The following is a 15,947-nucleotide window of genomic DNA, read 5'->3' on the forward strand; positions in this document are numbered from 1 at the left end:
CTTCTTCTTCTTCTTCTTCTTTTTTGTTTTATGGCGGTTGGCAAACAACTTTAAGGTGCATTACCGCCACCCTCCAGATTGGAGTATGGATCAAAGGCTCATACCCTCCTCATAATACCCGTTCTTCTAAGAAAATTAAAGATACTATCAAACACTACGTCCCCCGATGATCTCTGAAATATCTCTCTAATATCTAATTTATTTTTATTTCTACTTAATTCTCTAAGTAATACCTCTCTTTCTCGTATGTATTTGTTGCATTCTAAGAAAATATGTTGTACTGTTTCTAATTCTCCACAATAACTACAACAACCTGTATTATGTTTATTAATTAACTTAAGAGTACTATTTAATCCTGTACGTCTAAACCTAATTCTTGATATAATATCTTCTTCACTTTCACTTCTGTTATCTCTTCTACTTTCCCCAACTCTTATTTGGATATTATAATAAAATCTCACTTTCTCTCCTCTATCCCACAGTTCTTGCCATTTTCCCTTGATATATTTCTTTATAATATTCTTTACCTCATTTTTACTTGTCTTATTATTCAAATCAACAATTTCCTTTCTTGAAGCACTCTTAGCAAAACTATCCACTAACTCATTTCCTACCACACCAATGTGGGCAGGAATCCAAACTAATTTAACCTAAGAACCACAATTTCTAATCCTGGAAATTGAGTGAATCCAATCTTGCCTTGATTCTGAATTTACCTCTTTGATACTAATTAATGCGTTACTTGAATCGGAACAAATTACAACTTCTCTTCTTTCAATTTCCTCAACTCATTCCAAAGCCATTAAAATTGCCATTAACTCACCTGTATACAGTCAGTTTATCATTTATTCTTTTATTTTTCATAAAGTTTAAATCTGGAGCAATAAATGATATACCTACTTGATTATTTACCATTTTTGAGGCATCTGTATATATTTGAATAAATTCTGAATATTCTTTTTTAATATAATTTTCCACTTCATTCTTTCCCAATTCTCTTCCCTTTTCCAATAACTTTAAATCAACTTCAGCTTGTTCAAAAACCCATAGTGGAATGACAAGTGTAACAACCACAGGACTAATTAGAAATTTATCAATCCCATTATCATTTATTCTCCAGAACCTGAAACCGGACCCTCCTGAGGCTCCGCCCCCTCTGACAGCAGAGGTGTGTTCACCTGTTCGGTTCTGAGCGCCTGAAGAGGAGAGAGGCGAATCCAATGGGATCCAGATAGAAAGATGAGGTAACATGAGGGAGGCTCACCTGGCTGGTTCTGATCAGGGACGGGATGCTGGGTTCTGAACAATGAACCGGTCTATAGACGGAGTCCAGAGAGGAATGAACACCAGCCAGCCTGACCAGATGGTTGGTGCTGCTGCAGGAGCATCAGCAGAGATCCTCTCTGGAACAGGAACTCACACTCTCACTGAAAATCCACAACCAGAAACCTAAAAATATGTGTTTGATTATTCATTAAGCAGGTTTTTTTTAATTAATTTATTTAATGTAATCATGTTGTTTAAAGTTGATCTGAAGGAAACTTTCCATGTTGATTTTCACCTGAACCTCCCTCATTAATTCCTGAACATAATGTTCTGCTTTGGGCTCTTTTAATCTGGAGGGTTTAAATTGTGTAACTGCTTTGTTTCAACTGTTTTCCGTTGAAAAAGTTAAAAACTTGCTGAGTTACAGACAGGTTTTAACTTGCCGTCTGCGTTTGCTGTGAGATGTTTATGAGTTTCTGTCTCTGCTGTCCAGGAATGTTTCCTGGTTGCCTCAGTTTGCTCATTTAGCTTTTTTCTAAACTAAATTATTTGCTCTCTATTGGTTCTGGTTCAGATCAGTACAGTTTGTTCAGGTTGACCTGACAGTTGATGGTTTTCCAGCCTGTCGGCTCTGCAGCCTCCAGTTCTTAAAAAAACAAAAAACTTCATGATAACAGAAAAAGTTTCATCTTTCAGTCTAACCGAGATGCGTCTCTGTCAGCAGTTTGAACCAGTTCAACCAGTTTTAACATCTATTTATAGCCTGAGAAGCAAACAAGGGAAGCGTCTTCATTATGGCAGATTAGTAGAAATATTAAAGGGTAAAAAATAATATAACAGTGAAGTACAACATTTAAAAATGAAACATTACTGTGTGAAAGTTTTAAAGTCATCAGTTTGTTTAGTTTTCTTTCCCTTCAGAGATTTGATCTTGGTGTAAAAACATCTCTTCATTGTGATCACCTTGACAGGAACATTATTATCTCCTCTGCATTTCCACTGGATTTATCAAGATAAATAAATTATCTGGGCATAAATGAAGCTCAGAAAAACACCCAGAAAGGAGGAAATACTTTTTATCATCCAGTAACTTCTGGAAGCTCGTTGTTAAAGGTTTTGTCAGTCAGATCCATCCAGTCTTTTTCACTACATGACTGGCTTCAGTCCCTGATGCTCTGTTTAAAACTCTCTAAATAGTTTTCTTATACTTTTATAAATAAAAAAGAAATTATGCTTAATAAATTCCAAACATTTCAAAATAACTCAAGAACCCTGGCCTTCATATATCTGGCTGACATTTGAGGGGAAAAGCAGAAGCATCACAGACATTAATTAGCATTAGCTAATGACAGTCAGCTGGCTCATCACTCAGGGTTCAGCATCAGCTGAACCCTGAGTGATGAGCCACTTACATGTTCAGTTTTTCCTTCCACTAAACCTTCCAGTCAAACGTTTTTCTCATTATTGTTATTAGAGAAAATAAATTGTAGACTCCAGCCACAATAATGTAAATTAACAAAATATTTTTTTAATGATCCAAATGGAGATGGGTCTGTGCCGAACCTCCAGTTGGTGGCAGTAACCCACCAGTTGGTCCCGGTCCAACATCAGAGCAAATCAGGTTCGGATCAGGGTTCTGATGGTGCAGGAGTCTGAAACACATCAGACTAAATGAAATCCATCATGTGTTGTGATTAATCCAGAATCGGAGCTGCTCTGTAGCCGTTGTCCTGGTGGCTAACAGCGAGTTAGCACCGTTAGCCTGCAGCGGCTAACTCATTTTCACATTAAAAATCGCTTTTAATCGCAGCTGCAATGGAAACAACGGCGACGAAAAGAAGAGACAACAAGAAATCCCTGCGGGTTAAAGTCATCAGCCTGGGGAACGCCGAGGTGGGGAAGGTAGGACAGTTTCTGATTATTTCACATCACATCTACATGGAGACTGGTCCGGTTGAGCTGGACGCTCTAACACGGACTAACCACACTGCTTTATAGCTTAATTAATTGTTTATTACACGTCAATACATAGAGAAACTGCTAACAGCCTGGATTGCAAACCCTTCTTTAATATTAAGACAATATACTGATGCTTTTAGGTCTGAGCCCAAGACGTTATTGTTTATACCAGACTTTATTTAAATAATCCATTATTTTATTATTCCTCATAATGTCTTTAAACTTCCAAACATTTGAATAAATGTCCAAAAAAGGTGGTAACTACTCTACTATTCGGCTTACACCTCACCTTTATAGATGATTCATATAGATATAATGTATGTCATCCAGGAATATTACCTGATGTAGTGGGCTAAGCAAAGTAAAAATTGTGTTTTTATTTACAGTCCCTCAATTTTTAAAATCTCTGAGTAAATTCTAACCAAAATCATGCCTCAGTGTTAGTCCAACCCTTTGATTCTGCAGTTCCTAGAACCAAAGAGGCCTGAGTACAGTTCTTTATACAGTTGGTACCCATGTTTTGTATTGTCCATTAGAGAGTTGGTACATTAGACGTTTAGCACAGTCAGTCAACAGTCAACTTACAAGTCAGTTTCTATCTGATCATTGTTACCAGTGGCTTATTAACGGGTACAAAACCAAAAGGCAACGTCTGGTAATAAAATGGAGGTAGGAGTTGAAGGAGTGATTGAAACTTGAGCCTCATCAGCCGGAGCATCCTGGTTCTTCACGTTAATCAGAAACCTGTTTTTATCTTCAGAGCTGCATCATCAAGCGCTACTGTGAGAAGAGGTTTGTTCCAAAGTACTTGGCAACAATCGGTATCGATTATGGAGTCACAAAGTAGGTCCTCACACCGACCACTGTCCTGAACCAGATGGCTGTACGTCGTAGTGATGTGTGTGTTTGTGTGTGTCAGAGTTCAGGTCAGAGACAGAGAAATCAAGGTGAACATCTTCGACATGGCCGGACATCCCTTCTTCTACGAGGTGAGACATTTCAGGACGTTACAGGCGACGGTCTGGGTTCTTTCAGCAGGTGGAGGCGCAGCAACTCGCTTGCCCTGCTCTGCGTTTCAGGTCCGTAACGAGTTCTACAAAGACAGCCAGGGAGTGCTGCTGGTGTACGATGTGGGGCTGAGGGAGAGCTTCGACGCCCTGGACAGCTGGCTGGGGGAGATGAAGCAGGAGATGGGCTCTCAGGCCAACATGGACAGCATCGTCTTCGTCGTCTGCGCCAACAAGGTCCGACCCGATCTACCGCCAAGTCATCAATGACATGCTGAACAGTCTGGGTCAGTCCTTCTGGTCTCTGGCGCCCCCAGGTGGACCTGACGAAGCGGCGGGTGGTGGATGAAGGTGAGGGTCGTCTGTGGGCGGAGTCCAGAGGGTTCCACTACTTTGAGACGTCGGCCCAGAGCGGCGAGGGCATCAACGAGATGTTCCAGGTAGTCCTGACGTCCTGTGAGCCGCAGAGCTTCGTACTGATGCTCTGAGGTTCTTCTGGTTTCGTCCTCAGGCGTTCTTCTCCTCTATCACTGACATGTGTGAGAACGGCGGGAAGCGGCCGGTGTCAGAGGTCAGCGTGGGCTTCACCAAGGAGCAGGCCGACACCATTCGACGCATCCGCAACAGCAAGGACTCCTGGGACATGCTGGGGGTGAAGCCAGGAGCCACGCGGTGAGTCCGGATCCTCGCCGAGGTCCGACCCGCGGCATCTCCTGACGCTGACGCTGTCGTCTGTCTGCAGGGAGGAAGTGAACAAGGCGTACAGGAAGCTGGCCGTCCTGCTGCACCCGGATAAATGCGTCGCCCCCGGCAGCGAAGACGCCTTCAAGGCGGTGGTGAACGCTCGCACCTCGCTGCTGAAGAACATCAAATAACAGAGACAGAGAACCACCAACATGTTTGTTCCTTATTTATCTGGATATTTACTCTGTCTCTGTGCCACAGTGCTGTTTGCCAACCCTTAACCTTTAACCTTTGACCTGAGAACAGGCAGGTCTGACGATGAGGACGGCAGAGTCCACCAGAACCAACCAGGTCCATTTAGAGCTCTGAGTCTGTGTCGCTGTTTACAGAAATATGTGAATATTATTTAGATTTAACATCTTTCATCAGTAATTTAATTTAAATATTTTCATTCTTTGCAAATGTTTATAAAAGTTTCCTGTTTTTTGTACAGTTTTAAAATTCCTTTACAGTTATAATTTTCTCCCATAACATTGTAAAAATGTATATTTAAAAATCTAAATTAAATATTTATTATCTTAACATCTGAACCGATAAATTAATGTCAGGATTTTTTTTAATGGTTTCCTATTATTATTATTATTATTATTATTATTATTATTATTATTAATCTAATTTTAAAAAAAAAATAAACTTCTTCTAATATTTTACACTTTCTGTGAGCATCCAAATATGTAGATTAAATTCACAAATTTTAAGGAAATACATTTTTCTTATAACTTTTTAGTCTTGCTCAAATATTTAATTTGTTTATACATATATTGCAGCATTTTGAAAAATAACACTTCATAAACATTTCATTGGCTTGCAAAATAACAAAAAGTGATGTTTTTTAGCCAAAAGAAAACATTTACAAATTTTTAAAAATGCCACAATTATAAGGAATTTATTGGCAGATAATCCTTAAATTATTTTTTAGAAATTTGAGAATTAATTTAAATGTTAAATATGGATTTAATGTTACTTTTATTAATAAAATGTTTTAAGTTAAAAAGAAAATTAAATGTCCCAAGTTCAACATGTTTATAAAAATTATCCCTAAAATCAGAAACAAATTGATGTCAAAAACTGATAAAATTATAACATTAAATTCAAGGTAAAACTGAGTTAACTGAACAAAATGACATCAGCTTTAAATTGAGCTCAGAAATACTGCAGGAAGTTGTAGTTTCTAGAACATATGTCACTTCCTGTTGTTCTCATAATGTTTGTGGTCTGCAGCTGATGGACCAGCTCGGTTCTGTTGGTGTTCTGTTGATCAGAACCTCACTGAGCTCAGAACACGTCAGGATTCACCGTGTTTATAAAGGTTCCCAGGTGAACGGGTCATGTAGGGTCAAAGTGCATGCTGAATGTTGAGATGTGATCCTTATGTTCCAAACAAACAGCCAGAACCCGACCAGAACCAGACAGCATGATGCTCAGTCAGGACAGGAACCAATCAGGAGGTCCCTCCAATTACCCATAATTCATTTGAAAAGTTTATTTACTCAATAATTTAATTAGTTTTAACTTTTGATTTAAATTATTTCCTGTCGGTTTCTGTTTTTAATGTTACACATTTTAGAGACATTTTAACCCTGATATTCAATTGTCACATTTACAAAAAAAAATTATATTTAAAAAGCTAAATATTTAGTTTGAAGCTAAGTATTTAGCTTGATAACTACATATTTAGCTTTATACTAAATGTTGTTTTGAGTTAGTTAGCTTGCTAACTACATATTTAGTTTGTAAACTATTAAGCTTACTAATTATATCTGTTGATTTTCAAGTAAATATTTAGTTAGCAAGCTAACTATTTAGCTACCATTTAAATACTTAGTTTGAAGCTAAACAGTTAGCTTGCTATCTATTTAGCTAACTAAATAGAAAAATGTACATCATTTTATCTGGAATCTCGTTTTAGTTGGTTTAATTTGCAAGTTTAGTGATTAGAAAACATTTATCTGAAACTGTTTGGATGTTTTATTGTAGAACTTTACCAGATTATTTAATCCATTTTTCTTATTTTCCAGTGAAATGAGAATCAACCACCAGATCTTCCTTATTTCTACTGCCAAACATTAAATCCTTATTGTGACATGTACTCCGGTTTTAACTGGACTTTCTTTTTTTTATGTTACCATAGAAACGGTCAGCATGTTCCCCTCTAAGGTTTACATGAAGGATCCAACAGAACCATCTGTGTCTGTTTACAGACTTTTATCAGCTCGACTGTTTGATAACAGAGCTGACTGGTGGCATGGATACATGTTATTATTACAGTTTTATATTTTTACATGTTGATGTTTGTGTCCACAGGAATGAATAAAATCGGCCTGAGCTTCCACATGTTCAACCAAATGGATCTAATGTTTCATTTTTCTAATTCCACTGAAGGAAAATAGAAAATTTCCCTTTTTTCTCCTTGTTTTTGGGAATATTTATGATTTATAAAGTGAAATGAGTCCTGATATGGACGGTTGCCAGGGCAATACCTTCTAGTATTGCTACTTTACATCCAGTTTGGCCTGGATTTAAAATAAAATTAAGAGGTTTTGCCACCAGGTGGCAGCACACTAAACCTACATCAGTGGATCCATTTTTAGCTCCCTGATCAGATACTTACAGCCCATCTTCTCAGGTTTCTGTCCATCTGTGAAGTTGCCATCAACATGGTCACACAACCCGAGTACACAAACACAACCTGGCCTGGTTGGAGGCCTGCCAATCCCATCAGGCACCTGAACGGTCAGACACAGCCACATGCTTAATCTGGCCGATTAATGAGCAGCCTTTTGTCCATTCGAGGGGTTCCTGATGGGATTAGCGCGGCACTGGGACATCTGCTGGTCAACTTCAGCTCATTACACCAAGCTGCTGCGCCTCTCTCAGACCTGCAGTTCAGGAGTGACATGTTCTGGTTGTGACCCGACGGTACCGTCCGACTTTACTCACCGACACCATGAAGACTGGACTCTTCCTGCTGACGAAACCTTCAGAATGCTGATGAAGGAATGAGGAGCTTGGAAAGGCTATAGATGTTTCCTGAATAAATCAGGGAACAAGATGGAGTTGTTGGACCTGAGATGAATGAGGAAGCAGCAAGGAAACAAAAACAGGACAAAGACAAACCACAAGAACCGGAGTCGTTACTGGAGATGATAAACTCAATTCTGCACCCAGTGAGTACAAGTATGTCTCGGTTCTGTCCAGTTTTTCATCCTGTGAACTAATCTTCAGAGGATTCAATAAAACCCTTCACCTTTTCTTACTGATTTGTTCCTATTGAGCCACTTTACCTTAAATCCAAATAAGGTGTCTACATTCAGTTTGGTATGAAGCAGGAATCCTCTTTAATGGTTCTGGATACACGGTTGAGTCAACTGTAAGTTGAAGCCATGCTGTACTTCTGCTTCTGCTGGTGAGGCTGCTGGCGCTGGCCTCACCTGGCATTAGATTAACACCATCTGCTTCATCAGCACTTTGACGGCGTCAATGGAGGCCTCTGCTAATTACAGACAATGAAACAGGACCATTATAATCAGACCCAACGTAAAAACCACTAAATACATGGAAACAGAAAAAAAGCTACACTTTTAAGCATAATAATGATAAAAAGTTGTTATATCTGTAGATGTTAAATCCTCTAGGAATCAAAGATGTGCAGTTTGAGAAAACCAAAGAGGCTGAGAGTCGAGCCCTGAGGCTTACCTCAGATAAAAGTGTGACTCATGATTTAAAAGCCATAAAGTGAAAAATAAAGCCACCTATCAGATCATTATTGAGTGACTTTACTAATTTGGAGTAATGGACAATGGTCTGGCAGAAATCCTGAAATCAGACAAGTGTTTTATGGTTTCTGCTCACACAGCTCCGTAGCTCAGACCCACCATCCACATAACCATGACTGACAACCTCACCCAACTGACAAATGGCGATTGTGAGTCAGCCAGGCAGCCCAGTGACATCACCTTCAGTGCGAACATCAGCCCCGCCCATGGCCTACGAAGGAAACGTCTGCTGTGGCAGACCGCCGTCAGGAACATCATCGACCAGCACAACCTGTACTCTCTGAGGTTCGCTGGCGGCCTGGAGAGAGGCAGACACCGCATCACCGTCACAGACGCCTACATTGCTGACATCAACAGGTACGACGCCTGATGCCATCAGCAGGTGACATTGGGACTTTTTGGTCTTTGATTGCTTCCTTTCTGTGGTTCTGCAGGCAGATACGCAACAAGACGTCTCGTGGTAATTTTTGGCAGAAGCGTCGTTCGTCTGCAGTTCGAGTTCATCCAGCAACTCCAAGGATTTCTGTACAAACGAAAGTCGCACAGCGTTTGCCAACTGATGCCGACTTCTTTGTGTCATACGGATCGACGGTCCGAGGCATCTTCATTCCTACCATGCAGCTAACATTCAAGTAGAGAAGCACAAACAAAAAGGTAAAACAGTCTGATGTTCAACAGTTTTTAAAACGTGTGTTTCATCCGGACCACCAGGTCTGCCGACCTGGAGTTGACCTACCAGCAGTTCTCCTCAGCTCAGCGAAGAACCTCTCTGGTTGTCACCAACCTCATTGACATCTTCATCCGGCTGTTCATCTCACTGGTGACGTGGCCAACAGGCTGGGGGGCCGTGGCTTGTGACTGGCTGACCGGCCTGTTGCTTGTTCTGTGGGCGGGGGTCTGTGGGCTGGCAGTGGCAAACAAGGAGGTAATGACATCACCACAGTGGCTCCGGTATGTCTAAAACTAAAGGCTGTTAACCCTTCCAACGACTTCTGATGACCAACTGCTAAAAACAAGTCTGGACCTTCCGTCCGCCCTCTCAGGTACCTGTCGGTGCTCACCTGGGTGTCTCAGACCGTCCAGGTGTTAGTCGGGGTTTTCAGCTGGGCTGAAATCGATCACTCCTGGTATGTCTTCTTCACTCTGTTCTCCACCTACACCCTGTTGCCGCTGCCCCTCCCCTGGGCGATTGCTGCAGGGACAATCACCTCCACCCTGCACCTCCTAGTGGATGTCTGTTGGCACTACAGCGACCAAATTCTGATCAGAAGGGTTAGAAAACTTTTATACTTCTCACTTTTTACAACCATATGTCTTCCCTTTTCAGTCTAAATGCCTCCCCACCTTCTCTATGTCCTTTCCTTTGTCCAGGTGTTCTCAAAAGGCTTGTTGTACCTGGCAATGAACACCGCCGGTATCTTCATGAACTACCTGTCTGACCGGACTCAGCGGCAGAGTTTTCTAGAGACGCGAAGATGTATTGAAGGACGAGTCCGACTGGAGAGGGAGAACCAAAGACAGGTAAACTCTTCCCCACTTAGACACATTTACTCTTATGTAAGACAAACGTGTCCAAGTCCTTCGTCATTCTCTCAGGAGCGTCTGGTAATGTCCATCCTACCACGCTTCCTGGTTCTGGAGATGATTGCAGACATGTCTGCAGTGGATGAATATCTGCTGCCTCAACAGTTCCACAAAATCTACATCCACCACTACAAGGACGTCAGGTTGCCAAACACTTTTCTGATCTGCAGCAAACTGCTTTTATGTGATTTACAACTTCTGTTGCACCAGTAAACATGTTCTCTGTTTGTCCAGCATCCTGTTTGCAGACATCATCGGCTTCACGTCTCTCTCTTTGATTCTTTCGGCTCAGGAACTCGTTAAAACCCTTAACGAGCTTTTTGGACGCTTCGACAGGCTGGCTGAGGTCCGGTCATCTTTTTAACAGCTTATAAAATAAAAAACTGTAGCCCTCCTTTGAGAATGAGGTTAAAGTTTTTCTCGTGTGTGCAGGAGCATCAGTGTTTGAGAATAAAGATCTTAGGAGACTGTTACTACTGTGTGTCTGGAGTCCCAGAACCCCAGCGCGGCCATGCCCGCTGCTGTGTGGAGATGGGCCTCAGCATGATCAGCACCATACGGTAAGAAAACTGACACCCCAAACACCATCTGCACAGGCATCTCTGTAACACATGAACACATGGATTGTTGCAGGTATGTCCGTCGGGAGCTGCAGCAGGAATTGGACATGCGAATTGGTGTCCACTCAGGTTCTGTCCTCTGTGGGGTGTTGGGTCTTCAGAAGTGGCAGTTTGACATCTGGAGTTGGGATGTTGATATTGCCAACTGTCTGGAAGCTGCAGGAGTGCCAGGGTCAGCAGCTTAAACCAACACCTGGTCTCCCCAGAAGAGCTACAACAACCATAGAGCCAGTTCATGTTTCCAGCGATTGGTAAAAAGATGTCTTCCTCTCTCAGCCAGGTCCACATTTCACAGGCCACTCTGGACTGTCTGGGTGGGATCTATGAGACAGAACAGGGCCACGGCCAGGACCGGAGTGAGTTCCTACGGAAACACAATGTTGAGACTTACCTTATCCGCCCGGCAACACGGGAGGAGGCCCAGCCCCCTAAAGCAAGGCGCCCAAGTTATGATGAACTGACAACTTGGAGTGCTGAGTTGCCATTTGGAGACATCCTGGGGATGAACTTCGTGAGTATATGGAATATTGTTGGTAAAAATCTGGATATTCCTGGAGTCATTTGATTATTTCTTCCCTTGTCCTTCCCGTAGATCCTGGCCACTTTCACCAATGGCTCTCTCACCCAACTGCCCAATCACATCGCAGCTCAGCGTTCCGGTTCACGGGAAGTGAACAAGAGGATTCGTCAGGCAATGGAAGTGCGAAGCAGCGAGCGAATGAGGAAAGAGCACATCACCACTTTCACTCAGGTGTTCAAGGACTCCCAAATGGAGGGAAAGGTAACTTCCTATCTGGAGATTGGTTTGTTTCAGGTGTGATGGACAGGTGGCTGATCACAATCCACTTCTTTTTCAGTATTCTCAGATGAGAGATGAACTTTTCAAGTCTAACATGGTGTGTTCCTTCATCCTACTGATACTGCTGATGGCCGTTCAGGTGCTAATTCCTGCCCCAAGGTGTGTTTATCCATCCACCAACAATTTTTACAGATTAATTCCAACCAAATTGTTACTGATGACATAAAACAGGTTTTTAAACTGAATCATTTCAGTTCTCTGTGCTCCTCACAGACTTCTGGTATAAATAGAATATCGTTAGCATAACGGGGAACGCTGAGTATTTACCCTCGTTTACCAGACAAGTTCTGTTTCTGTTTCTGTTCAGGTGGAGTCCGATGGTGGCCCAGTTCATCATCAGTGTCTTTGTCTACTTCCTGCTCCTGTTGTTGACTCTGGGGGAGGAGTTTAAACGCTGCCCCTCCCCTCTACAGTCACTCTGCTGCTGGGTTCATGAAACAAAATACGCACGAACCGTCCTCATGCTAACTGCCATAACCGTCAATACGGTGATAGCCTCTGTGAACATCGTAAGTCTGAATATTTTTATTTTAGTTATTTTGACAGTCACAATCCATAGAATGGTTATTATCTTCATGCTTCTGGGAAACTGGATCTGCTGCTGTGAAGGTTAAAGTTTAAACACTGAAGCAAATTAAGTTTCTTCTTCTTTTCAGCTCTGGTGTGATTGGTCAGAATCCAGCATTACTGAAGCTTTTGTGACTCTACCTCCGTCCAGATGGTCAGATATGAACATTTGTACTCATTCAGAGGTGAGAGCTCCTTCATTCTGGACTCCCAGAACATGAAGCTGAGTTTCCTACCCGTAGCATTAGGCTGTAGTAGGAACATGACAGCAGCCTTCAGCCTGTGCAGCTTTTTGTTGATAAGTCGGTGGTTGCCATAGTTACTTGTGCAGTTTTTCGTAGACAGTTCGGTGGTCGCCATGGTTATGTGTGAGGTTTTTCGTTAACAGTTCATGGTGCTGAGTGCGGTGGTCGCCATGGTTACCTGTGCGGTGTTCCTCAGGCTGAGCTGCATGCTGCAGCTGGCCTTCTTGCTGCTGACCGCAGGTTTCTACACCTACATCATCGAGACTCAGAGGTACGTTCAGGTGCTGTGGGACGTCTCTGAGTGGATGGACGCCTCATGCCGTCTCCTGTCTCACGTTGTCCTCCCTGTTGATCTGATCTGAGGTCAGCTCCCAGCAGCTCTGCCAGGGGGGCGTTTGTCTGGTTCTCATGATGATGTTTGTGGTCGCAGTCCTCTACAACAGCAGACAGGTGAGGCCAGCAGGACAGACTGGTCACCTGAGCTTCTGTCTTCAGCATCTTATTCTCGCTCTTCTTCGTTGGTAGCTGGAGGCCATGGCACGGCTGGACTTCCTGTGGCGCCTGCAGGCCGAGAAGGAGGTGGAGGACATGAAGGAGCAGCGGGAGCACAATGAGTGTCTGCTGCTCAACATCCTGCCGTCCCACGTGGCTCAGCACTTCCTGGAGAGAGACACCAACAACGAAGTGACTACCTGGGCAGACCAATCCCATGATGCATCAGTCTGTCCCTGTAGCTGGATGAACCAACCTGCGGCTGTGTTTGGATCCTAGGAGCTGTACGCCCAGTCGTACCAGTGGGTCGGGGTTCTGTTTGCCTCGCTGCCCGGGTTTTCAGACTTCTACGAGCAGAAGGAACTGGTCCATCAGCACGTCGAGTGTCTGCGGCTCCTCAACCACATCATCAGCGATTTTGACGAGGTCAGAATGGCTCAGTGGGGAGTCCAAACTTTATGAAAAAACTGGCAAACTTAAAGCATAAATTCACCAAATTAAGACTACACAAAAGCTAAAAGAACTCAGTGTTCCAGCTTTTAAGAAATTATTGACTTAAGACAAATTCTCGTATCTTGCCAAAAACTTACTTGTGAGTCAGTTTTTCCATATTTCAAGTGTACTAAGATATCAGTTGTTCTCTATTTTTGTTGTACAATTGTTTCCATTCTTTACTCGTACTCAGCCTCAGTGGCCAAACAAAATCATTTCCGGGCCTCAAACGGCCCCCGGGGCAGACGTTGACCCACCCTGATTAACTAGCCTGCCTGTTGCTGCAGCTGCTGGACGAGTGTTACTTCCAGGAGGTGGAGAAGATCAAAACCATCGGCAGCTCCTATATGGCCGCCTCGGGCCTCTCACCTGACCGACAGGTGAGTGTCCTCCCTGCCTCGGCTCGGCGCTGCAGCAGGTTGCTAACGGCGATGTGTCCATCAGGAGAGTGTCGACGGCTGGCGTCACCTCAGTGAGCTGGTGCTGTTCGCTCTGGCCATGCAGGAAACGCTGCGGCAGATCAACACGCAGACTGGGAACCAGTTCCAGCTCAGAGTCGGTGGGGGCAGAAACATACACACAGCGACAGAAAGAATTTCATTTCAAATTCTCACCTTATTTAAAAAACAATTTTCAAATATTTATATTTAATTAAGATCATATTTGTTTTTGTTTCTTATAAATTAGATTTTTAAAAAAAATCTAATTTAAGATATATAATATATATAATATTTTATATATCTTATTAGTTTTTTTCAATTCCAGTATTTCTTATTTATTTTTTCCATAAATTTTAATAAGTTTTAAAATTATTTAAAATCTTCAGCCGTTTGAATCTTCATGCAGTTCTCTCTCTGGCCTGCAGGTGTCGCCCACGGCCCGGTGATCGCAGGTGTGATCGGCGCCACCAAGCCGCAGTACGACATCTGGGGGGCGACGGTGAACATGGCGAGCCGGATGGAGAGCACCGGGGTCAGCGGGAGGATCCAGGTGAGCCACCTGTCTGTGGAAGGAGCTTATGCAGCCATCATCATCATCTTAAACTCCTTCAGGTGCCAGAAGCCACCAGCTGCATTTTGGTGGAGCAGGGCTTCCTACGGCAGCTCAGAGGGGACATTCATGTGAAAGGCATCAGTGAGCGTCATGGAAAGGTCGGTAGTTCAACTCCAGGTCAGGGCGTAAAGGTGAGGCTCTGACGCGTCTCACCCTCCAGGTTCGGACGTTCTTCGTGAGCAATCGGGATGAGCGGTCCAGCTTCGTGGAGCGCGGCGGTGGGCGGGGCTTCAGCATGAACAGGAACACGCTGGGAGCGGTGGTCTACAGCCTGGTGCAGGCCAGGAAGAGGGAGAGGCTGAGGGAGGAGAACGGAGGCTTCCACCTGGTCGAAGCCTCGTGACTTTCAAAATAAAAGCCTTCCTGTGACAGATCTCAACAGAGCATTGAAGGCAGATTTTCACACATAAAACCCAGAGAAATGTTCAGACTGATGCTTTTGACTCTTTACCTCAAAGTTCTTCTTCTGTTCTGACAAACCGGGGCCAACAAGCTGATCCTTCCTGACCCAACCCGACCTGACCCAACTGGACCCGACCTCCAGACGAAGCCATAAAGACAATTTGCTCAGTGTTAGGTTATTTTTTACTATTGGAAGGAGCTTTAGCGCTGAAACGTAAATGTTTGGAGGTTATTGTTGTATTTTTGTATCATTTTAATTCCCAAAATGTAAAATAAAAACATGTAAAAGGTGTAAGTGAATTTATTGGGAGTGGAGTTCCTCAGGGCTGTGTGTCCGGTGCCCTGCTGTAGCTCTGCTCAGTTAAAGGTTTCACATTAAAAAGCCGCGCTACGCTGCATCATCTCCATGGTAACCAACAGCAGAGTATTTGTGGATGTTCCTGAGCTCTTGAGGGCAAATCGAATTGATTTGAAGCCGTGAATCACATGAAGCTCAGAGCGAGGCGACGCTGATGTGAGTCAGGATCCAAACGGGATCCGATTCTTACTGCTGAAGAAAGAAATGAATATTAAAGATTTAAACTGAATCTGTGAAAGAAAATCAGTTCAGCTGAGCGGGTCAAAGGTCATCCTCAGTGAGGGATGACCTTTGACGGGATTATGAACACATGAATTTAGGTTGATGTTTACACACAGGATCATGTTTTATGAAATTAAAATATTTACATATTTACTCAGATTATTTTTGTCTCATATTGAAATTAATTTGATCAGAAACTTTTAAGCTGAAAAACAAAAACTAAAGAAATTTGAAAGAATTAAAATACTTTCCTACTGTTGTTGCCCAACCCCCCCCCCCCCCCTCTCTCTCTCTCTCTCTC

The 15,947-nt window shown here is 43.0% G+C and overlaps 2 protein-coding genes across 8 annotated transcripts; both read left to right on the forward strand.

Annotated features, from left to right (window-relative positions):
* The first annotated feature begins 2,685 nt into the window (after positions 1-2,685).
* dnajc27 (DnaJ (Hsp40) homolog, subfamily C, member 27) lies at positions 2,686-5,566 on the forward strand. Of its 3 annotated transcripts, none has more exons than XM_016681013.1 (7): positions 2,696-3,168; positions 3,986-4,068; positions 4,145-4,214; positions 4,305-4,469; positions 4,550-4,675; positions 4,744-4,904; positions 4,975-5,506. In XM_016681013.1, exons 1-7 carry the CDS (start codon positions 3,082-3,084, stop codon positions 5,105-5,107), a joined length of 825 nt encoding a protein of 274 aa, XP_016536499.1. In that variant the 5' UTR covers positions 2,696-3,081; the 3' UTR covers positions 5,108-5,506. The 3 variants fall into 3 exon arrangements, with proteins under 3 accessions (XP_007570783.1, XP_016536499.1, XP_007570784.1); XM_007570722.2 differs by having other exon boundaries at positions 2,710-3,168; positions 4,550-4,672; XM_007570721.2 differs by having other exon boundaries at positions 2,686-3,168; positions 4,145-4,469; positions 4,550-4,672; positions 4,975-5,566.
* Positions 5,567-6,640: 1,074 nt separating this feature from the next.
* On the forward strand, positions 6,641-15,658 carry LOC103150940 (adenylate cyclase type 8). 5 transcript variants are annotated; one of them, XM_016681044.1, is made up of 24 exons: positions 7,438-8,153; positions 8,833-9,109; positions 9,187-9,384; positions 9,464-9,703; positions 9,796-10,024; positions 10,124-10,273; positions 10,349-10,479; positions 10,571-10,682; positions 10,769-10,896; positions 10,970-11,128; positions 11,233-11,467; positions 11,549-11,737; positions 11,814-11,914; positions 12,123-12,324; positions 12,472-12,567; positions 12,771-12,898; positions 12,996-13,077; positions 13,153-13,311; positions 13,399-13,545; positions 13,899-13,991; positions 14,056-14,170; positions 14,477-14,601; positions 14,664-14,762; positions 14,825-15,007. In XM_016681044.1, exons 2-24 carry the CDS (start codon positions 8,865-8,867, stop codon positions 15,005-15,007), a joined length of 3,546 nt encoding a protein of 1,181 aa, XP_016536530.1. In that variant the 5' UTR covers positions 7,438-8,153; positions 8,833-8,864. The 5 variants fall into 5 exon arrangements, with proteins under 5 accessions (XP_016536531.1, XP_016536530.1, XP_016536529.1 ...); XM_016681043.1 differs by having other exon boundaries at positions 7,439-8,143; XM_007570723.2 differs by lacking the exon at positions 7,438-8,153 and having other exon boundaries at positions 8,865-9,109; positions 14,825-15,658.
* Positions 15,659-15,947: the final 289 nt, after the last annotated feature.

The sequence above is a fragment of the Poecilia formosa genome, unplaced genomic scaffold (genome assembly GCF_000485575.1).
Source record: "Poecilia formosa unplaced genomic scaffold, Poecilia_formosa-5.1.2 Scaffold266, whole genome shotgun sequence".
Classification (NCBI taxonomy): Eukaryota; Metazoa; Chordata; class Actinopteri; order Cyprinodontiformes; family Poeciliidae; genus Poecilia; species Poecilia formosa.

Bases quoted from the DNA above. Each gene is read 5' to 3' on its own strand.
- dnajc27 (XM_007570721.2), top strand. From the start codon at position 3,082: ATGGAAACAACGGCGACGAAAAGAAGAGACAACAAGAAATCCCTGCGG. The intron at 4,069-4,144 runs GTAGGTCCTCAC...TGTGTGTGTCAG, and splicing joins ATCGATTATGGAGTCACAAA to AGTTCAGGTCAGAGACAGAG. The intron at 4,470-4,549 runs GTCCGACCCGAT...TGGCGCCCCCAG, and splicing joins TCGTCGTCTGCGCCAACAAG to GTGGACCTGACGAAGCGGCG.
- LOC103150940 (XM_016681044.1), top strand. From the start codon at position 8,865: ATGACTGACAACCTCACCCAACTGACAAATGGCGATTGTGAGTCAGCC. The intron at 11,915-12,122 runs GTGTGTTTATCC...GTTTCTGTTCAG, and splicing joins GTGCTAATTCCTGCCCCAAG to GTGGAGTCCGATGGTGGCCC. The intron at 14,602-14,663 runs GTGAGCCACCTG...AAACTCCTTCAG, and splicing joins GGGTCAGCGGGAGGATCCAG to GTGCCAGAAGCCACCAGCTG.